Source organism: Ascaphus truei, chromosome 10 (genome assembly GCF_040206685.1).
Source record: "Ascaphus truei isolate aAscTru1 chromosome 10, aAscTru1.hap1, whole genome shotgun sequence".
In the NCBI taxonomy this organism is placed as follows: domain Eukaryota; kingdom Metazoa; phylum Chordata; class Amphibia; order Anura; family Ascaphidae; genus Ascaphus; species Ascaphus truei.
Window position 1 is genome coordinate 36,729,989 of NC_134492.1, and position 23,949 is coordinate 36,753,937.

The following is a 23,949-nucleotide window of genomic DNA, read 5'->3' on the forward strand; positions in this document are numbered from 1 at the left end:
AGAGTGGGCCCCCCCAAGAGCACGGGCTCCCGGGCTATAGCTACGCCCCTGCACCCAAAATCGCATGATAACGCATTGCTATGACAACGCGGTATCATGTTGCTGCTACGCCGCAGGAGGCGAGGACTGCTCCCGCTGCCAGCATGTGCCTATGGGCGGCAAAAAGGTAAAGGCACTGGCAGTAGATGGAAATGCATTCATTATTCCTAAAACCCTGTGGCTTGTGGTATTAGAACAAGTTCTATATGTCATTTCAGCCCTGATTCATTCATCTGTTGTCTTGTAAAACACTCATGATTGACACAAAATCAGAGTGAATTTTAAAAAGTACACTATACAATACTGTGTGTCCCTTACCTACACACGCCCACCAATTTCCTCTATAGATATACAAACGCATACTATCCATTGATCACCTATTTCTACACAGTAAAAAAAGACACCTGTTTTATTACTTTGCAGCCCCCATGCGTCTTAGCTGTCCTGAGAGACACTTACCTTTATTCAATACTTTTATTACATCCCCCATGTGAAAAGGCAAATCCTCTGGTTGTGCAGCTTCATAATCAAAGAGAGCTCTGACCTGGCTCGCTGCCACCTCACCAGCTGGAAGCTGAATTTCTCTCTCTTCTGTTCTCACAAGGGCTTCCTCCACCTACATCAAAACAAGTAACCTCATTAGCAACTAATCAATGCTGCCATATGTACTTGGGAGCCATTTAAAGGGGCAAGCTCTCCTAGGACCAAAGTGTATGAATTACAATGATATGTTTAAGGAGTCTCATCTAGGTTAGTGGTCCGCAAAGTGGGGAGGGCAGAAGATTTTCCAGGGGGGGCGCGGCGGCTGCAGAGGTCCCGCGCTCTCCCCCTGGACATTTAAATTAAATGCCGGGGGGACCGCGTGAGGCCCCTGCAGCTTCGCCTACCTGGTCTTCGGCGACGCGTTGCTATGGTAACCCGGCGTAAAATTACGCCACGGGGGTCACGTGACGTCATTTTACGCCGACCAGGAGAGGGGCGCGAGCGGGAAAACTTTGCGCACCCCTGATCTAAGTGATGTCAGATTGGGGTTAAAACTGCAAAGTTTTTGTTAAGTTAGACTTGCGAGGGGGTTGATTTGCCTCTGTCTGCTCCCTTTTGTGTGATGTCAATGTGTGTTCTGCAAGTGCTTCTACAGCCACTAAAAAATATCAATTGTGACTACCATAATTTAATTAAAAGGAAAAATAAACCGGAAAGCAGCTAAACCATTGCGATGAGGAATTTACCTTTAGATGACTGACAGTCTTGTCTCAATTACATTATATGAAAGTTCAAATAGGAAACAATTGAACTGCCCACCTCCACATATATTGCGGTCCTATGGATAGTAAGGTAGGTGCATAAAGGGTATAACATATATAACCAAGAGAACTCAAAAAGAATTGAGTAAAGCACCCTAGTAATTTGCACGCTTACCCTATAGTGTAATATATTGCTCCTTATAACCAAGAGGCTACGCACTGTTCCCTGTCAGGGTGTGGAACCGACGGAAAAACAAAAAATTCTTTAATACATCTAATAATCACATTCAATAAAAAAAGGTTTTCTAATAATCACATTCAATAAAAAAGGTTTTATAAAACAGGGAACAGTGCGTAGCCTCTTGGTTATTAGGAGCAATATATTACACTATAGGGTAAGAGTGCAAATTATATGAAAGTTGTTAGATGTTCTAACGTTATTGTTTATCATGTGAACTCACCCCCCCCCCCTCTCTCTCTCTCACTCCACACCTCCCTCACCCCTTGTTACCCTTCTTTCTCGCCCCCCCTCCTTCCGTTTTTACAATCCCCCTCCTCCCCTGTTTTATACCCCTCTCTTGCCCTGAATAGCTGTGTGCAGTGGCTGGGAGAACATGTACAGTAGCTGCAGCAGGAACATGCTGAAGGCAGTGTGGAAACAGCGTGGGAGGTAAGAAGTCTACTCTGCTCCTGGCCTCCCTCGCACTCCCTCTGCAACCCCCCAAAATGTGCCGTCCCTAGGCAACCACCCAGGTCACCTAGTGGTTGCACCAGCCATGTATCACTTCTTATAAGCCATCTTCTAGTACAACTGAATTGCTATTTATTGCTGAAGGAGAAGGCAAAACGATGGTTCAGGTCCACATTGACCTTTCATTAGGTGAGTGATCAATTACCTGATGAAAGCCAATGTGGGCCTGAAACATATATAAAGTGAGATAAACTGATCGCTTACCTGATTAGTTTTTATGAAGGAGGTACAAGCCGAGACAAACACATGGGCTACATATCCGCGCCATTCTCCGTATCCACGGGAGTCAAACAAGGTTGCATAATATCGCCAGTGTTATTCAATATTACCATGGATTGGATTCTCAGAAAAACATGTAAAGACAGGCCTGGCGTACAAGTGGGAAGCGAGTTTTTTTCTCACGGACCTTGTATACGCTGATGACATCGTGTTCTTAGCGGATACAGCCCAAGAAACTTTGAATGAAGTGTGTGAGAGATGCACCTATACTATGAGGAATGTGATTACACTGTGTGAGAGATGCACCTATACTATGAGGAGTGTGATTACACTGTGTGAGAGATGCACCTATACTATGAGGAGTGTGATTACACTGTGTGAGAGATGCACCTATACTATGAGGAGTGTGATTACACTGTGTGAGAGATGCACCTATACTATGAGTGTGATTACACTGTGTGAGAGATGCACCTATACTATGAGGATTGTGATTACACTGTGAGAGATGCACCTATACTATGAGGAGTGTGATTACACTGTGTGAGAGATGCACCTATACTATGAGGAGTGTGATTACACTGTGTGAGATATGCACCTATACTATGAGGAGTGTGATTACACTGTGTGAGAGATGCACCTATACTATGAGGAGTGTGATTACACTGTGTGAGAGATGCACCTATACTATGAGGAGTGTGATTACACTGTGAGAGAGATGCACCTATACTATGAGGAGTGTGATTACACTGTGTGAGATATGCACCTATACTATGAGGAGTGTGATTACACTGTGTGAGATATGCACCTATACTATGAGGAGTGTGATTACACTGTGAGAGAGATGCACCTATATTATGAGGAGTGTGATTACACTGTGTGAGATATGCACCTATACTATGAGGAGTGTGATTACACTGTGTGAGATATGCACCTATACTATGAGGAGTGTGATTACACTGTGAGAGAGAGATGCACCTATACTATGAGGAGTGTGATTACACTGTGTGAGAGATGCACCTATACTATGAGGAGTGTGATTACACTGTGAGAGAGATGCACCTATATTATGAGGAGTGTGATTACACTGTGTGAGAGATGCACCTATACTATGAGGAGTGTGATTACACTGTGTGAGAGATGCACCTATACTATGAGGAGTGTGATTACACTGTGAGAGAGATGCACCTATACTATGAGGAGTGTGATTACACTGTGTGAGATATGCACCTATACTATGAGGAGTGTGATTACACTGTGTGAGAGATGCACCTATACTATGAGGAGTGTGATTACACTGTGTGAGAGATGCACCTATACTATGAGGAGTGTGATTACACTGTGTGAGAGATGCACCTATACTATGAGGAGTGTGATTACACTGTGAGAGATGCACCTATACTATGAGGAGTGTGATTACACTGTGTGAGAGATGCACCTATACTATGAGGAGTGTGATTACACTGTGAGAGATATGCACCTATACTATGAGGAGTGTGATTACACTGTGTGAGAGATGCACCTATACTATGAGGAGTGTGATTATACTGTGTGAGAGATGCACCTATACTATGAGGAGTGTGATTACACTGTGTGAGAGATGCACCTATACTATGAGGAGTGTGATTACACTGTGTGAGAGATGCACCTATATTATGAGGAGTGTGATTACACTGTGTGAGAGATGCACCTATACTATGAGGAGTGTGATTACACTGTGTGAGAGATGCACCTATACTATGAGGAGTGTGATTACACTGTGAGAGATGCACCTATACTATGAGGAGTGTGATTACACTGTGTGAGAGATGCACCTATACTATGAGGAGTGTGATTACACTGTGTGAGAGATGCACCTATACTATGAGGAGTGTGATTACACTGTGTGAGATATGCACCTATACTATGAGGAGTGTGATTACACTGTGTGAGAGATGCACCTATACTATGAGGAGTGTGATTACACTGTGTGAGATATGCACCTATACTATGAGGAGTGTGATTACACTGTGTGAGAGATGCACCTATACTATGAGGAGTGTGATTACACTGTGTGAGAGATGCACCTATACTATGAGGAGTGTGATTACACTGTGTGAGAGATGCACCTATACTATGAGGAGTGTGATTATACTGTGTGAGAGATGCACCTATACTATGAGGAGTGTGATTACACTGTGAGAGATGCACCTATACTATGAGGAGTGTGATTACACTGTGTGAGAGATGCACCTATACTATGAGGAGTGTGATTACACTGTGTGAGAGATGCACCTATACTATGAGGAGTGTGATTACACTGTGTGAGAGATGCACCTATACTATGAGGAGTGTGATTACACTGTGAGAGATGCACCTATACTATGAGGAGTGTGATTACACTGTGTGAGAGATGCACCTATACTATGAGGAGTGTGATTACACTGTGTGAGAGATGCACCTATACTATGAGGAGTGTGATTACACTGTGTGAGATATGCACCTATACTATGAGGAGTGTGATTACACTGTGTGAGAGATGCACCTATACTATGAGGAGTGTGATTACACTGTGTGAGAGATGCACCTATACTATGAGGAGTGTGATTACACTGTGTGAGAGATGCACCTATACTATGAGGAGTGTGATTACACTGTGTGAGATATGCACCTATACTATGAGGAGTGTGATTACACTGTGTGAGAGATGCACCTATACTATGAGGAGTGTGATTACACTGTGTGAGAGATGCACCTATACTATGAGGAGTGTGATTATACTGTGTGAGAGATGCACCTATACTATGAGGAGTGTGATTACACTGTGTGAGAGATGCACCTATACTATGAGGAGTGTGATTACACTGTGTGAGAGATGCACCTATACTATGAGGAGTGTGATTACACTGTGTGAGATATGCACCTATACTATGAGGAGTGTGATTACACTGTGTGAGAGATGCACCTATACTATGAGGAGTGTGATTACACTGTGTGAGAGATGCACCTCTCTTGAAAGATATTTGTAAAAAAAAAAAAAAAAAATGTTGCTCTCTGGGGATATCTAGGATTCTCTTCAATTTGTTTACAATAAATGCAGCCGTTAAGTAAAACGCTTTCTGGGACTGTAAAAGGAAAATTAGCAGCAGGGTAAGCGCTAATAAAGCAGAATTACTTGCTCTATTTCTCATTACCGCCCATATTTACTTAGCAGTGCTATGCTACATGACATCCTCCATTGCCAGGCGAGACCGTTCAAGTGAATAAGCTGTAAGGTGTCTTCCAGCATCTGAAGGACCCTTATGCCATAGCATCGCTTAGTAGACATGACTTCCTCTTCTTACCTCCAGTTCCTTGCACTTTAGTTTCAAGCAGTTTTCCGTGGCTCGCCCCCATGCTTTTTCCATATTGTCCTTGTTCAGCAACACGTCAGCTTCCCCGTCTTTGAAACTACCCAGATAAAGAACAATCCATCATATACTGTGAAGGTACTTTATGCAGTAACTGTACTTGTGTGGCAGAGGTATCCGAAAAGGTGGTGATTACCCGTCTACACGCGACTGTTCAACATGGCAGTCTTTGAATGTGTTTATAATGCGTGTTGCGGACATAATCTACCTCCACTCCAAAGCATCTTACAGTTAGTGCAGCCAGCTCTAGGGTGGTATCCTGCCAGTATACTTCTGTTGCAGTTATCTGCAACAGACTCTAAAGATTACAGCTGTACTAGATGAAGTAAAGTGAGATAAATTGATTGATAAAATATTGCAGGCAGCATACCCAGCACTGTATGGAGGACCGGTGGTGTATTTGGTGTAGTGTTCACACTCTCACATGTACTGGTATGTGTTGTAGCTCCCCCAACGGAAGAGTTGAGAGCCCATCTGAGATGTACAGTAGCCATCATTGCAAACTGTAGTGCAATATGCTACCTCGGCTCCTCCTCAGAGACCCTACTCTACTGCCAGACCTGAAGTATACTAACCGAGGAGGGGAAATCCACAGCACTCACCTGTACCCCTGGAGTTAGGCCTTACCTGAGTTGTATGCTGCAGGGTGGCAGCTGCAGTTTGCTGCTGATCAAGGTCAGAAGATCGGAGTACGGAACTTTGTGGGAGACCTGTATCGCCACTGTGTATTTATAATAAACCTTAACAAGGTAGGAAGCTGCGGCAGCTACCACCCCTTCCTGCAACCAAGAGACAACAGTGAGATCGTCTGGCAGTGCATGAGACGCACAGTTTAATGGTGCAGTGACTTTGCATTACTCCAGGATAAAGGCAAAAAGTATAATGCATGCCCCCACAGGGATGCACTATTTGCCCCACCCCTCTCTTCTCCCTCTCAAATACCTCATATTCGTCTTGGAGAAATGCAGATTTGTTGTAGGGTGCAATACCTTTTAGCGGCCAACATAATAGTTCTTATATTAAAATAATGTGTACAGACTTTTGGAAACGTCATAGGTTGCTTCTGCAAGTGTACTATGGCAGAAGAGTAAGAAGGAAACATATCCTAATATATACACACATATAATCACACACACTATATATATATAGTGTGTGTGATTATATGTGTGTATATATTAGGATATGTTTCCTTCTTACTCTTCTGCCATAGTACACTTGCAGAAGCAACCTATGACGTTTCCAAAAGTCTGTACACATTATTTTAATATAAGAACTATTATGTTGGCCGCTAAAAGGTGTGTGTGTGTATGTATATATATATATATATATATATATATATATGTGTGTGATTTTTTTTTTTCTTGAAGAAACATGGCATTTTGTTGGTCCACCACTAAAAGGTATTACAACCTGCAACAAATCTGCATTTACCGCTAGGGAAAATTATGTGTCCATTTATATATCTCCCCCTTACACTAACACTTTGTGATACCTTCGGCTTCTCCTTGACCGTGCTGGCATTCTCTTGTTTATCTGGAAATAAGGAAATAAGAATGTGTCTGAGGCAGTTGCTGATCCTATTAACCTTCACAGAGCCAATAGCCTTCCCCTGTGAGGTATTTCAGCACCCTTCCCTTCTAAAAGAGGCACTGTAAGTTAGCCCACAGGCCTCCCACAACATTGTACGGAGTTCATATCCCTTTCACAAGAGGCTCCTGAGTCCACAACCCCTTACACAAGACACTACTAACGTCATGCCCTTACACAAGAGATTATTGGCCAATAGTCATTTCACTGGAGGTTACTGAGATCAAACCCTGAGAAATTACTGCATTTATATCTCTATTGCAAAAGGTCATTGACCATTTCTTCCGAAGCTCTTCTCTCCCATGACTGGTTTCAAAGCCCCAAACCCTTATAGTATAATTGAGGCCACATTATTTCAGAAGATGTCATGGAGCCAACATTCACTCAGCTTTTGAATTGTCCAAAAGGGGTCTCTAACCTTTCAGGCTTTTGGGCATTCCAGGTGGAGCAACAGCTGGTGGTGGAGGGACGTCTTTCTGGTGTGGGGGGTCAGTTGGCGAACTTTGCTCCTGCCATGGGACACCAGTTTGAAAATTATTGTCATTTAACCCTATCACTAACCAAAAATGCTGATGCGTGCAAACAAAGCAGCTTAACAGAGGTAGTTGGCCTGTAGTATTATGTCCCAAACATGCGTCTGTTTACAAACATAGGCTCTATACGTACGTGTTAGTAAGCTTTCATTGGCTCAATCTATTCCAAGTTACTACCAGGTAGTATCCCTTCTCTTGTATTACCATTAGGGTGGGAGTTCCTCTCCATTAAATCCGTTCTCAACCTTATCTCCAAACTTTGTGTTCTGCAAAGCTGCTAAGTCTTGGTCCATCGGTCCATACCTCAACCTCCTTGACCATCATAAAGAAAATTATTTTTTTCAACTATTTTTTTATCATTTATGTTGGAATCAAAGGCAGATGTGGTCACTGAATCATATTAATTGTTCTACATCACAAACTGTAACTCAATCCTATTCAGGGCAAGTTATATCTCACCAATTGTGGCTGGATAATGAAAATAATGTCATTATGTCTGTATATACCCAAAAGCACATGTGGGCTATATATATATATATATATATAGGCAATACGATACCGCATCAAGATGAAATATCAGAGGCAGCACTCCAAATGGTAGTCAAAATATTGTATTGAATCAACAAGACATCATTCCAACGTTTCGGTCCACAAACGGGACCTTTATCAAGGTGATGTGAACATATATATATATATTTCAAATAGCTTATTTTATTTTTTCATGTATCGTTCTCTGGTGACCAGTCTCATCGTGTCTGTGTACATGTATTTTATTTATGTAACTCCCTTTTTAGGTTGACTTGCCCCCATTTTAATTACTTCACGCTCTAGTTATGCTGAGATCTCCATATTCTTTCTTCTTCTCATATTGGTTGTTACTCAAACCCTGCAGCCGGGAGGTGATTATAATAAGTGCATGCGTACAATTTGTTGATTTACCGGAATGGAAGTCCCGTGGGGGAGGAAGTAAGCCGTGCTCTGCTTATTTCTTCCCCCACGGGACTTCCATTCCGCTTTTCAGCTGCAAGCAGGGAGCACGCTACCTCCGGACACCGCACTACATGGCCGTGAGTAAATGGCTATACATATTTTGATTTTACAAGTCTAACCCCAGGAGGTTGAACCTTGTATGTTGTGTTTGGGTCCAAGTCTGTCACTCTGTGGCATTCCATTGACATCCCCTCTCGATACTGTTACTCAAGTGTTTCTCTCCAAATTGGGAGTATTATTTACTTTGGTTTATATCCTCTCCATTATTTGGCTATCTGGATCTATTTACATTATGAACATTATAATAATCCTATGGTTATCACCAACACACTCTAGATCAAGGGTGCGCAAACTGGGGGGCGCGGAAGATTTTCCGGAAGTGGCACGGTGGTTGCAGAGGCCACGCACTCTTCCCCAAGGCATTTAAATTAAATGCCGGGGGGGTGTCGCGTGAGGCCTCTGCACGTGTCCTTATCTTGTCTTCGACAACGGGGCGTCACGTGACCCCGCAGCGTCATTTGACGCCGAAGATAAGGTAAGGAGGGGGAAGAGAGCAGGGGAGGGGCGCAGGGGGAAAGTTTGCATACCCCTACTCTAGAATAATTTCTCTATTTTTTGTTCTAATTTGTTGATTTAGATTGAGTATAAATCGAGTTTCTAAATGTTTTGCTAGCAGTAGGAATTCATCAGCATTCTTATTCCATAGTTTTATGTATACGTGACATATTGTTCTATATATTGTGTATATCAGTGGGATTTCTGTCAGTCTTTCCCTTTCCTGCTTACAATCAGTGTCAGGAGGAGGTTTGACTTTGGATATCCTCCACTCCAGAAATTCATTACCTGCATCTGAGACTGAAAGCGCAGTTCCATGGGCTCCAGATAGTTGCACGGCACAATCCCCTTCTAGACAGCAGGAGAAAAACAAACACATTACTCTCATGCGCTTTATCTGTCTGACTAACAATGGCTTCATAATTACTTTGCAAACAAAGAGCAAAGCAAAAAGAAACTGGGCCCTGAGGCCTGACAAACGGTCTTATCACCAACAGACTTCCGATAGAGATTGCAAAAAGCCTTCAAAGCTTTTGTTTAACATGGAAATGTTAAAAGATTAAGACATTTATATAAAAATATCTGTGTTTTTCTTTTAATCAGCTCAATTTAACCTATTAAACACGCCACAGTCTTTAGTTTACCTTAATCCTAGGAGGAGGCAATCCCTCCTAGGACCAAAGTGAACCAATAACACTGACATGTTAATGGGGTCTCATCTGTGTAATTGATATGTTTTTTACCCAAATATGACACCCATGAACCAGTATTTATTTAAATCAGATTTTGGGAGACGTTTGATTTCCTCTGGCTGCTCCCTTTTGTGTGTGTTCCTTGTGTGTTTATACAGCCAGAGTCCCACATCTTTATTGGTTCCCTGATGAGGACAGGGTGGGATAAGGGTAAAGAAAACACTTCATTCAGGCCTAAGAATTGAAATTCGCAGAATATATTTGGGATTGCACCTTGAAAATGGATTTATCTCTGTGCCGCCCGGATCTCATACGCAAAGATAAAATATCAAGTCCCATACTCACTAATCATTCACTGTTCTATGATTCATGTTCCTATCTCTGATTCATGTTCTTAGCCAAACAGGAGGGGTAACCCTCGCTCAGCTGGAGTGAGAAGAGCGGGAGGTGCACCTCTGGGCTAAGTATTGATACTAGAACAAGAGAAAGCAAACCCATTTCCGGGCACTCGGACGCCCCGAGAAGCGAATTGATGATAGTTAAAAAGCTTTTAATAGATGCATTTAAAATAATGGATTTGAGACGATGGCGATCAACGTACTGTAACCCCAACAAAGCACTAAAGTGAGTGCTAGTGTGTACATATACACTTCAATGTAAAAACTGTAGGGTAGAGATAAACCTGCAGGCGACACACCCAACAACAAACAATCAAGGTGACAATAACTCCTTGTTGGGTTGGCTTTTAGGGGGTTAAATTATCTGTGACTGCACAGTGTGCATATGGATAGTCGGATGAAATTGATCGGAATAACCGATTAATAAATGCAGATGAAAATCTGGAATAAATAATTTATTAAGGGGGATTAATACCCTCTATCAGAGAGCTATCAATGGAAAGTTAAATACCTATCATATAGCATAGTGTGTTAATAGATCAATAGGAAGATACTGCGTGCAGATCAAATAGTAACTACTGCATAGAGCTGGGTGACAGTAATAGCAGAAATTTGACTCAAATAGAGATCTGGGACAAATAGTCAGCTCGTGGGGATCAGTGCCCTGTCCCAGGTAGCTAGCAGTGTGTAAATGACTGCTTATTGCGCTGCATAGTGTGTTAGTAAATCAATAAGTGGCTGCTGTGTGGAGGTCAGTGAATACCGAACTGCTGCATGGAGCTAGAAAAATAGAGTAATGTCAGTCTAGATCAGTGATTCTCAACCAGGGTTCCGTGGAGCGGTCCCAGGGGTTCCACCTAGCCACCCGCAATCGCTGTGCGGCCCGTCACGGCTCCCACCCTCACCCCAGAGGCCGGTCACAGGACTTCCGGTGCCTGCTGCTAGCTAGAGCGAGCTTGCAGTCCTGGCTGCTCTAGCCCGCTGCCACATCCTGCCCCCGGGGTGGAGATATATGTATTTAGGGGGGTGGTTTTTTTTGGTGTGTATTTTTTTGGGGGGATTGAGTGAGAGTGGGGTAATTGACGGAAGGTATGGGCGAGTGAGAGGGGGGGAAGTGAGTGAGGAAAAGAGGGAGTATGTGAGACGCAGGGGAGATAAATACATGCGAGGCGGGAGGGGGGAGAGTGAGTGAGACGGAGGGGAGAGAAATACATGGGTAGAGGGTGGGAAATAGAGGGGGCTCGTGAGGTATAAAATTAACCTAATAGGTGTCAGACAGATAGGGGTTCCCTGAGATTTTTCAAAACACTTCAAGGGTTCCTCCAAACAAAAAAGCTTAGGAATCATTGGTCTAGATACAGGGCTCAGCACCCTTATTAGCGGTTAACTGACATTTGAGAGAACTCATAACAGGTAATCTATAAATGCACAAGTAGCAGTAATAGCTACATTCAGATGCACAAAGTAAAGGGATCAGTACCGTCTGTGTTCTAACCATGGATACTATCAACAGTAGGCTGACATACAGAATGAAAAATCTCAGCACAGGTAGTATACATCTGCACAGGTTGCAAAAGAAGTCTAGATTCAGGTGCATATACTAAAGGGATCATTATATCGTTATAACCAGTGGTTGACAAATCACCAAAAAAATCTACTCGCGACACAAAAAAATCTACTCGCCACCTAGTACCAAACGTGTGCTGCTTGGGCCAATATTTACTCGCCCGGGGGTTAAATCCACTCGCCCGGGGCGAGCAAATGTATAGGTTTGTCGAACACTGGTTATAACCATAAGTATATGTTTAGATATATGCCTCTTTAGATGGCACATGGTGCTGTGGGAGGCTGGCGTTAGAACTCACTGAACATACAGTTTCCGCTCACAGACACAGTGTGAGCATGAGACAAAGTAGCAGCTCCTGAAACAGAATGTCGCTACTCGGGACACACAGTAAGGCCGCGTTTATAGTGGGAGCGCATGGCGCCGCTCGAGCGATTTGAGCTCTTTGAGTTTGCACGACGGGGAGGCATGGCGTGACGTCATGTGAGCGGTTCGCCCTCAAGGACACAATTATGTCTTTTAAAAAATCTGCCGCGTGATCGCTCTTAATCACTCGCATGGTTGTGTACCACTTTTTAACCAGAATAAATTTCTTTGTATAACGCTCAAACACCACGGGGCATGCGCTTTCTGTTCTTTTTCTATGTATGTGTATGGTGTGTATTTGATGCATGTATGGTGTGTGTACAAATGTAGTACCTGTTATTACTCCCGTTTTGCAGCAGGACTTAAGCATTATCGCAACTGCTGCAACGTGCCATTGGTAACAATAAACAGTTGCATCTGTATGTATATTGTGCATATGTATAGCATGCACTGCATGGTGCATGTGTAATTTGGACATATGTAGTGTTTTGTACATGTATGCTGCGTGCATCTGGTCTTTTATCGTGTACGGTATGTCTATCTGCAATGTGTACATATGTATATGGTGTGTATATCTGCTTTGTTTGTGTGCATTTACATATGTACGGAGCTTGTCTATTGTATGGTGCGTGTTTCGGTCGTGCATCTATGTACAGTATGGTGTGTGCATACATATGTGTATAATGCATGTCACGTGCATCTATGTATGGTGTGTGCATACATATGTGTATAATGCATGTCACATGCATCTATGTATGGTGTGTGCATACATATGTGTATAGTGCATGTCACGTGCATCTATGTATGGTGTGTGCATACATATGTGTATAGTGCATGTCACGTGCATCTATGTATGGTGTGTGCATACATATGTGTATAGTGCATGTCACGTGCATCTATGTATGGTGTGTGCATACATATGTGTATAGTGCATGTCACGTGCATCTATGTATGGTGTGTGCATACATATGTGTATAGTGCATGTCACGTGCATCTATGTATGGTGTGTGCATACATATGTGTATAGTGCATGTCACATGCATCTATGTATGGTGTGTGGGCTGCCTGGTTCTTGGACCAGCTAGTTACTGCCACTGTGTTTAGAGATACTGCAGTCCGCTCCTTCCTACTAATCCCTGCATAATGACTTCCCCATGCACCAGGGACCCCGGTTACCTTTCCATTGAACAAAATAGTGGCCCAGTTATCCGCCCCTTTTGTGAGCACGAACACAATGTTCCCTGGCATGACCTGCATCTCCTCTGCCGTCTCAGGGTTAAACTCAAACAGGACGCGGTGCGGCTCCCCCTGTAGTGTCCTGAGAGAGAGAGAGAGGGGAGAGGGGACCCCCAAACCCCATAATGTGTATCAGGTTATGTGTCATTCCCACTCGCTCACTGTGTGACATCACTATGGGGTTATTCAGTAAAGCATCAGTTCAAGCAATATCCTACATGTGTGTTTTGAATAAATCAGTTCTGTACTATGAGAAAATACTTGTAGCATTAAAAAAAAAAATAATGTTTTAAAGACATTTTTAATGTTTCTAATGTAGGAAGCATTTCCAAAGTGACAGCCCCCTTCCCTTTCTGATAGGCTCTGGCTCTTGAGCCCCGCCCTCTCTCTAGCAGTGCACCAATTGCATCTAGTAACTGCCCAGTCAATCATATTCCAGGAACTACATTGCCCAGAATGCTGTGCAAGAACTGAATTAAATAACCCGGAGCAAGCAATCGATTACAGGAGTACGGATCGATCTGCAGCTTAGCTAATCACTTGTCAGTGTGCAGACTGTATTGATGCACATATTGAACGGGTTTGTTTGACTTCTGTATCAGTTGCACAAACATAAAAAGATATATTACAAACCTGGTGGGTTTTGTATCATTCATTTGCCCGGATGAGATCCTCGCAATGTTCACACAAAACAAAATCTCAGATTTCCTCCTATTTAATTCCACTCATACAATATAAATAATATATTTATGAGTAATAATGGCCTGTCGGACTATTTTTAGGTAAAAAAATCTGCTAAACTGTTTCCGGAGAGGCTGTTAATTATTTAGCAAGAACAAACCTTCATCAAATTATAGGCAAGTTTCTTACACCTCACACTGATGCTAAAGGATGGAATAGTTTTCCACCATTGCTGTATGCATTGTACCTAAGGCATTTGTCCTTCTCAGTCTCTCAAACACTTTTCCTTCTCAGTTCTTTTTTTACATGGACTCTGCCTCTCTCTGCCACACTCTGCCTCTCTCTACCACACTCTGCCACACTCTGCCTCTCTGTGCCACACTCTGCCTCTCTGCCCCTCTGCCTCACTCTGCCCCTCTGCCTCACTTTGCCCCTCTGCCTCTCTGCCACACTCTGCCCCTCTGTCTCTCTGCCCCTCTGTCTCTCTGCCCCTCTGCCTCTGAGTTTGTTGCTATCATTCCAACTCTGTTTGTCACATCAGCTCCTGCTGAACTCTTGGATAGGGAGAGACATCTATGCACTCACCTCAGGATTTCAGGCGTTTTTGGGCGCTGGGACGGGACGTCAGCCTGTCAGCAAAACACCGGAAAGCAGTTCACTTTTAGAAACTGTTGTCTATCCATAGGTTTGGGGCAGGTCACAAATCCTGTTATGATCGCTGCCCAACCACAGTATTCAGCAGGTTGATATGTAACATGGGAACACACTGCCTTGTATATAAATCCTAGAGACAATGTATTCCCATATTACATCTCACGGGTGGTAATAAGTGATCCATAATGTAACCATTACAGGAAGGGCTAATGTAGCCATGCTCTCGAAGAGGAATTAAGTATAGGACATAGGATAACAGGTCTCTCCATTACTGGTCATGGAACGGCGAAGGAGAACTTTGTCTCAAGAGAATTGTGCTTTGTGCAGGATAAATGAGGAAGGAATCGTGTATAGTTCTTAACTTACACAAGTGAAAACCAGTGGAGTCAATCAGTCATCAGGGGAAATGATGCGTGCAGGAGGGTAAATGTGGATTGACAAGTACAGTGCAGGTGTATGTTGTGGTGAAGCAGATTTGGGATAAGGAACTCCAACCACCAAGCTTTCTCACCTGAGGCTGCAGGGGGGCAAATCCAGAGAAACTGTCCTTGTCAACTATAGAGGCTACAACCTGTAGGGCAAAGAGATACACAGTCACAAGAGATACTGTAGATATGCCCAGCACACTGGAACAGTATGAAGCAGTCGTCTCTTGAGCATCATCATCATCCTCCTTTATTTTTTAAGTAAATACATACATCCACTTAAGGGAGCAGCGCAATACTTTACAGTAAGTTTGATAACAACTACAATTAAATACAATTATTTTGTTACACAAGAGACAGACAGGAAAAGCCAGAGTAATAATAATACATGGTTGCATTAAATGAATACAGGTTAAACACATTCAGTTTACAGATATTTAAGGGACAGTCAGAGATTTAATTATTTATGGGCATAAGTAACATTTACTGACAGGATTCAAATGGTGTTAAAAGAGGTAGGGTAGACCTTCAATGTGTTAGACGAGGCCCTGACTCAAGGAGCTTGCAATCTATAGGCAGGGTAAGTTGATACTGGAAACGGGATGAGAGGGTTGGTGGGTATCGAAAGCAATAGAGCGGCTGTAACATTACCAAACGGTGGACACCCTTCGGCTGCCTTCAAAGGCCCTTGGGGTGACGCAGATGTAAACTGAAGTGGTTCAGAATGAATTCAGCTAATTCTCATCTAGGAGGTTATCTAGAAACCAGTGAACGACCCTTGTTGTTCCTACGTTTTTCCCCGGATAGAAGACAAGATCAAATATATTTTAACATATACTCAGAGAAAAAAAAAGTAGATAAAATAATGAATTTCTAGATAGCCTTCAAGGTGAGAAATGATCTCAAATGCAAACAAAAAACAGGTAAGATAAGACATCATGTATAATAAACTCAGTACAGGCATACCCCGCTTTAACATACGCAATGGGACCGGAAACATGTATGTAAAGCAAAAATGTACTTAAAGTGAAGCACTCCCTTTTTTCCACTTATCGATGCATGTACTGTACTGCAATCGTCATATATACGTGCATAACTGATGTAAATAATGCATTTGTAACAGGCTCTATAGTCTCCCCGCTTGTGCACAGGTAGGGAGCCGTTATTGCTGTTCAGGACGTGCTGACAGGCGCATGCGCGAGCTGCCGTTTGCCTACTGGGCGATATGTCCTTACTCGAGAGTGTACTTAAAGTGAGTGTCCTTAAACCGGGGTATGCCTGTACGTGTATTATAAATATAGAGAGTAAATGCAATATTCAAGGGCAGCAATGTCCCTCTTTCATGGACACAGCGAAAAGAGCGAAATATGACCTGGACTCAGCCCGATATGCATCTCTAATTCTCAATTGTATTCAGGCAGTCCTCGGTTATCCAACGGAATCCGTTCTGGGAGTAGCGTTGGATAGTGAAACCGTTGTAAAGTGAGTCCCAAGTTAATCAGTGGTGGTGAGCGCTGGATAACGCATTCTGACGTTGAAAAAAGGCCCTCAGGGTTGCAGTGTAAAGCGTTGGATATGCCATTTGTTGTAAAGTGAAACGTTGGATAACGAGGATGACCTGTATTGGCAACTACAGAAAACCTGCTCACAATCCTTCACTTCATCACAATGGTTATTACAGTCTTCAATGTTACCACTAGAGCTGGGAAAAGCAGTCCCAACTGCAATGGCAAAAGTCTCGCCAGCTTTAAAAAAAAAAAAGAAACATATTGTGTTTTTCCAAGATATTTCGCCAAGCTTTACAGACAAAAAACATTCATGACGTTTGTCTTAGATGCTGCAACAAAAAGACTGAGAATTCAGCCCCTGAAAGGCAGAGGGGGGGGAAGCGAGAGCGAGAGGAAGGGGAGAAGCTGGACGACAAAACACTCACGTATAAAACAAGTGGTATAAACACACCAAAAATACCTGGGAGTTAAGCTAATTAAAATATGCAAATGAGCTCCTTTCAATATGTACATAGACTCCTTTTCCAGGTATCTCTGGTGTGCTGTATAGATGAGCGGTTTGGGAGGTATATACAGTAGACCCTCATTTTGCGTGACTTCAGGTAACACGAATTCGTACCTACGTGGTTTAATAGCAAAATTGTAAAAGCGCGCGGGGTTGTTTGCAGATGCGCGGGGTTGGGCGCGTGTGACGTGTTGCCGTTCTGCTGTTTCATACCCCCTCTCCCAAGCTGTCCTTTTTCTCGCCCAGTACTGCGCACGCCCAAACCACACCTTATCATTGGTGAGTGTTAAACTACTGTGCTCTTCAGAAAGTCGATGTGTAACGTACCTGGGGAGTGGCTGAAGCACTTGGGAATAATGTTCAAATAGGCGTAGGAGTGGATAAAAGAGACTTTTGGAGTCATCGGGGACGCTTATCCATTTCTCCGTATAACCTTCAGTGCGATTTACGAGAATTGGATTTACACAAGGTTTTTCAGGCACGAAGCCCTCACAATGGGTGCTCTATTGAAATAGAACTCTCGCTCTCTAGCAAAAACCCTATTTCGGATGCTGGATCTCACAATCTTGCAAAATGTGTCGTGCAAGACCAAGAGTCTTCCGCATGGTTTGCAAACGGCTTCAAAGCTATTACACAGCTCTACTAACCACTAACCTCCATAGACTCTTGCAAGTAAAAAACAGACTGGGGCTTTCAAGGAGGAAAGTAACATATATATATATATATATATATATATATATATTTATATATATATATATATATACATATACATATATATATATATATATATATATATATTTATATATATATATATATATATATGTATATATATATATAGATATAGATATAGATATAGATACTGTATATAAACAGGATTGGAACTTGGGGGTCCTCCAGAGCTGAACCGTGTTATTTTCAGCTCTGAAGACCCCCCTAGTCCTGAGATACTTACAGGGGACGTTACTGGTATTACTTCCTAGAATTTAAAGGGGATTTAAATGGCCATCGAATAGGAAGCCACAACCAATGATGTTGCAACTTCCTATTGGCTCAATATTTGGCAGCCGTATTGTTTCCCCTGATGGAGATTTAAACCCAGTAACTTCACCCGTAAGTATCTCAGGAACTGACAGGGGGATCCCCAAAGCTTACAAAAGGGGTGTTTGGCTTAGGGGGACCCCTAGTTCCCCACCCCCTTATAAAACATGGCGTAAGAAAACGAAGCAATTGTTTAATACTCAATCATCTATAGGGATCCTCAATTCACAGTGATCTTGTATGATCCATAGGTACTATCTTTTTGTATGATGTTTAGTGAAAGGATCTTGATTCTATGTTCGTGGTTGGAAAACAGTGTTTGCGACAGCAAGGTCAAAATATTCCTGCTTACTCACAAACTCACTCAACTCTGTTGATGTTTCTCTATTTTTTTCTCTCGCATTGTTTAGCCCTGTCTCTTGTTTATTTTATCTCATTCTCTGTCTCTCTTTCCTTCCCTGTGACTGGTACATCAAATGTTACTTTAACGCAGTTGACTAACTACAGTATGAGTAAGTTGACTCTGCACTGCCTTCCTGATGCTGGCAGTGCTGATGCACAAACGTACCAGTGCTTTTCCCAGGTAGTCCTTCTTCTCCAGCTGTTCCACCTGCCTCTGGTTGGGTTGGAACATCCTCCCCTGTGGCATCTCCACAGGTGCAAAATCCTTCTGTTTCTAAAGAAGTGCAGAAGAATGATGATGAGCTCCTCTGATTCTATACCTGAAATGATCCTTCATCCTAATTTTGCAGACAGGTTCTAAGCCTCCAGGCTCCACCCATATAGTAAACCCACATTTCATACAAAATCTCTTTAATAAAGCATTTGAGAAGCTCCGTTGACTGATACTATACATCTCATATCCATTTATCTTGACCTCTTGCAGACGCACTTGTACCATAACACCATCCTACTGTCTGTCTAAGTTCTCCCTACTTACCACTTAGATTGTAAGCTTTTCAGGGCAGGAACACCTTTTTCTAATGTTACTTTTATCTATGAAGCACTTATTGGTATTATGTCACGTGTATTACTGAGCAAAGTGCTTTGTACATGGATGGTGCTATATAACTAAAGCTATACATACACACAAAATCTACACTCTGATTAGATCAAAAAAACAACACCCTATTTCATCAGTCCACCCACTGATCTTAAATGTAAACCTCCTCCCTAATCTAAAACTCACATGCTACTAATAACCCCATGCCCGCTATATACCGGTAGTATAAAAAATGCCATGAGACATGCTGCATTTGCATTTGCTACTGTGTTGGGGGCAATGCACAATGACTTTTAATGCTGGACAAAGTTGCCCCTATCTGTGCAAATACTTTTAGCCCAAAACCAAGAGTAAATTTTGCATTGTTTGCAAAGTACAGCGAAAATGTGGTACATCTCTACCAACCCCTATGCTCCATGGAAACCTGACAGATGAACACAGTGAAGTTCTCCTCTGCCTGTGTAGGGCACTGTCACATCACTGCACTCTTACCAAGATGTCCTGCATAGCTTTTTCGATCTTGGTGCTCTGCCTGGGCTCTGCCTTCTGACTGAGGGCGAAGAGGAGCCTCTCTTCAGATTTCGCCCACTCCCCCAGTTTAGCGTGTGCTAGAGCCATATTATACAGGATCTGGCAAAAAAAAAAAAAACGTGTGGTTAGACCAGCAGTTACCAACCTTACACTGTATCCCCATAACAAGTTGCATAATAGGTCGCTGATCAAGGGCATCCCCAAATCATTTTCACTCATTTTTACACCTGTGTGTACTGCCAGAGAGACCAGAAAGCAATGCAATGTTATCCTCTGGGCAGTGAGGAATTAATAACAGGAGTATGGGAGGATTTAGTGGATGACTAGATTTCTGTAAATATGACAACACCTCTAATGATAAAGAAGCATGTCCTGCATCAGGTACCTTTGCCGGGATACATTTTTATATAATGCATTGTAGACCCAAGGAATGAGCTGGTGTGAACCCTGCCTGCCTATTCACTTAGCTGTAAATACATCACATATAAAATAACATTTTTACTGCACCTGCTTCAAATAGCGAAACCGACGCATTTCATGGCTTTAATGCCACCTGTTGCAGAGCCCTTCATGATTCTCCAAGGCTCTTGATTAGCTTCTCACCTCACAGCTGTACAGTTTGAAGGTAAGTCCCAGAATCCTGTAGTCAATCAACTGGTTCCCGCGCATCTCCGTGAAACTGCGAGACCAGTCGTCCAGTGCTGAGTTGTAACTACACATAAATACATATGCTGGGCCATATTATGCACAGACAAATAAAAACTTAACCACCTAGCATTATTGTGTACATAGGTCTGTATTGTACTTTTATATAGATACCATACCCTTGAATGCTGACTCCACATCACACATACATACATACATATACACACATATACACACATATACACATACACCCATACATACACACATGAGATTGTGCTTATAACTTTTTAACATAGTGACATTGTGCTGGGGCATTTTTCCTCTACTAAAACAAAATTGATGAACAGACTTGTCACAACTCAAGTAGCCTTAGATTAGGATTTCCTTTGGTTAGTTTCGTTGGGTGGTGCCCCACAAAAACCATCCGCTTGTGTATACTACCTTTGTATGTGTATCTTTGTTTTAGGCAATTGGGGTCAGTTTGCTCTACCAACGATGGGCCCTTATCCTCCTTCCTTAGTACCCCCAAAGCCTACTACACCCCTTATATCCCATTCCCACTATGTAAAGTAGAGGAGGAAGACCGTTTAATTAATGGGTCAGTCTCATATAGGACCAAAGTGCTATGTTCAGTGGGTTAACGAGTCAGTCACAACTAGTGCCAAAGCAACCTAATGACTACAATCTCCCAGGAGTTCAAGTAGCAGTTCAACCTACTAAATGCATCTTTTAAATGTATTTAATGAAAAGAATATGAACATATGAGCAACAAAAACACAACTTCTCTACAGATCTTGATTGTCCCGGTAAACTGCTTTTCCCCATAACGTGTGGAACGCTGTAAAGATGGGACTCCCCCGGGGACCGTGCAGCCCCTTGCGACTGCAGAGAGACCAGGCAAGTTGCCTCATTCAGTGGCTGCGAGGTAGCCGGAGGTCGTCTGTGTTTCACAAAATGGAGAAAGCCTTATTTGCGGTGATTACCGGGACGATCAGCACCTGTAAAGAACTTCAGTCATGTGTCTTTTTGTGTAAATGTTTATTCTACTTTACTTGTTTTTTTTTAATTTTATTTAATTCATTAAAGTACTACAAGGAAGGATGCAAGAGCCCAGAAAAGACAAGCAGATTCGAGTCTTGGCGCCTGTTTTATAGGAAACGAGGGAGTCTCCCCTGGTGTCGGCATTGGGGTTGCCAATATTCAGACAAATGAAACGGGGGGGGGGGGCACTTATGATTATTGATGACATCCACACATGCATAGCATGTGGCTGATGCTCACACAGTGGCCGTGGATTGCTACAGCCCATTTATTTCCTGCAATCTGCCCCCACAGCACTTTACAGAGAAGTGATCACGTAACCTTCCTTTCTCTGTCTCTCTTTCAGGAACGCTGCAGTCCTCACCAGCCTGTTACAGAAAGCACAGGAAGACAAGCTGTCTCCATATTTCAAATATTTGCCCTCTTGGGTCATGGCGATCCCTGCACATTTCAAATTTAACATTGAAAAACCAACAAAAATCCTATTGCTAAACTGGAATAACTGTTGGTGAGCCACGGGATCGAACATCCCATCCAGGCAACACACACTAATCCATGCATTGCTAGCCCCTCTGATAGCAAAGGGTATACATGGAAATCTTAAACCCTTTAGTGCTTCTCCATCAACACGGCAAGTGATAAAAACTGGCCTGTATAAACATTAGTGAAATGGCAGAAAGGAGGTGGCTGCTCTACCCAGCCCATACATAAATACACGTGCATATGCACAACCAGTAAGCAGTATTTGGGCTTGGGTTCCCTTCCAACAACATAACATTAGAATAAATATAAAAAGGTTGTCCTTACTGTCCCATCTTGAAGAAGACAGAGCCACGCTGGAAATATCCCACTGCCAGGTGCTTGTCTCTTTCTATGGTAAGAGTGAAGGCCTGCAAGACAGAGATCAGAGCAATATTCATGTTAGATACTCTCATCCCATATAAAGAAATATTTCTTTGATATGCCTTATACTTAGCATAATTATTGCTGATATGTCCTGTATGACGGTCCAGGACAATTAGCCGCGACCATTTAGCCGCAGCCGTTTCACCGCTGGGATAGTTTGCCACCACAGGTAATGTAACCCCTTACCCCAAAAACCCTAACCTTAACGTATTGCTCTTAAAAGCTTAACCTCTAATCATAACGCGATTGACCGCACAAATATCGCTTTATTCACCCGGTGTGGGACAGTGTTAAAGGCAGGCTAGCAGCTGGAGAGGTGCCCGGCAGCAACAAGAGGCCCAACCAGCGCCGGCTGGACCCCCCACAGCCACCGGCAGGACAGTGAGGGAAAGAGGCAGTAGCTGGGGAGCTGCAACCTGCGGACGGAGGAGAGCCGCTTGTAGGTGCGGAAAGAGCTGCATTCTACAATCTGGCTTCCGCACTGCTCACTCGACTGAAACAGCCCTCACTAAAATAACTAGTGATCTCCATGCTGCCAAAGACAGAGGTCATTACACTCTGCTCATATTACTCAACCTCCACGCAGCATTTGATACCGTGGGCCACCATCTGTCCTATGTGGATATTATGAGACCATTCCAACGTTACGAGAGATCAGTTTGTTTGTGTGATCTGGTACCTCTGGTGGTTCCGTACTTCTGGTTACAGGTCTTCAACTAGTATCCATGGATCTCTGCTGTCCCTCTCAATGCGTTTCAGGACTAGCCTCATTAACCGTTCATTGGGGGGTTTTACATACAATCTTGGCATCATTGAAAAATGTAATGGTTTTATATAAACTGATAAAAAAAAGCGCATTTATGCTTTAATATTCATGTTATTCGCATTTTGTTACTAAAATTACACCATATTTCTGATGTTTATAATAGGACCTAAATATATAGAAAAATAGAAAACATACATTAGATTAAATTAATGATTATCTTATTAAAATATTCCCTTCTCAGATGTACACATACGTATGGATATAGTGTAAAAACAAAAAGTGCATTGTCTCGATAAAAAAATACGACTAATGTATCCATATTTAATCTCTATATTTCACATGTGTACATCATAAAAAGCACATCAGAAATAACATATCGATTCAATATAAATATTGTAAATATTGACCTGAAATCCCAGAGAAAAGTACACTGCAATTCAGTTAAAAAATAAAATAAACGTCTCTTTTGGATTTCTATAAAAGCCCACAGATCTATATCTACATTAAGACCATCTGGATCCATAGTTCTGAGTCTATGGATCCAGAATGTCTCTGACAATATTATCACTCTATCACTCTCCTACCCCACCCAATCTTCTATCTGTTCATTATTAAACATTTCACATTTTAATTATATAATTAATAGAACTATTAATATCTCATCTACACCCCAGAGAATTGTTTAT

At 42.5% G+C, this 23,949-nt stretch overlaps 1 protein-coding gene across 2 annotated transcripts in view; it reads right to left on the reverse strand.

Moving 5' to 3' along the window:
• NCF2 (neutrophil cytosolic factor 2) overlaps window positions 1–23,949 on the reverse strand; it is a 32,594-nt gene that overhangs the window by 3,100 nt on the left and 5,545 nt on the right. The window contains exons 2-14 of one of the 2 annotated variants that reach the window (XM_075616583.1): window positions 22,399–22,481; window positions 20,509–20,617; window positions 19,867–20,004; window positions 18,940–19,047; window positions 15,407–15,466; window positions 14,827–14,870; window positions 13,501–13,642; window positions 9,593–9,655; window positions 7,645–7,735; window positions 7,132–7,172; window positions 6,267–6,418; window positions 5,574–5,679; window positions 499–655 (exon numbers count right to left, since the gene is read on the reverse strand). In XM_075616583.1, coding sequence (XP_075472698.1) covers window positions 499–655; window positions 5,574–5,679; window positions 6,267–6,418; window positions 7,132–7,172; window positions 7,645–7,735; window positions 9,593–9,655; window positions 13,501–13,642; window positions 14,827–14,870; window positions 15,407–15,466; window positions 18,940–19,047; window positions 19,867–20,004; window positions 20,509–20,617; window positions 22,399–22,481 — 1,294 coding nt within the window. Of the gene's footprint in view, window positions 1–498; window positions 656–5,573; window positions 5,680–6,266; window positions 6,419–7,131; window positions 7,173–7,644; window positions 7,754–9,592; window positions 9,656–13,500; window positions 13,643–14,826; window positions 14,871–15,406; window positions 15,467–18,939; window positions 19,048–19,866; window positions 20,005–20,508; window positions 20,618–22,398; window positions 22,482–23,949 lie in introns of both variants that reach the window. The other variant, XM_075616582.1, reaches the window with a different exon arrangement.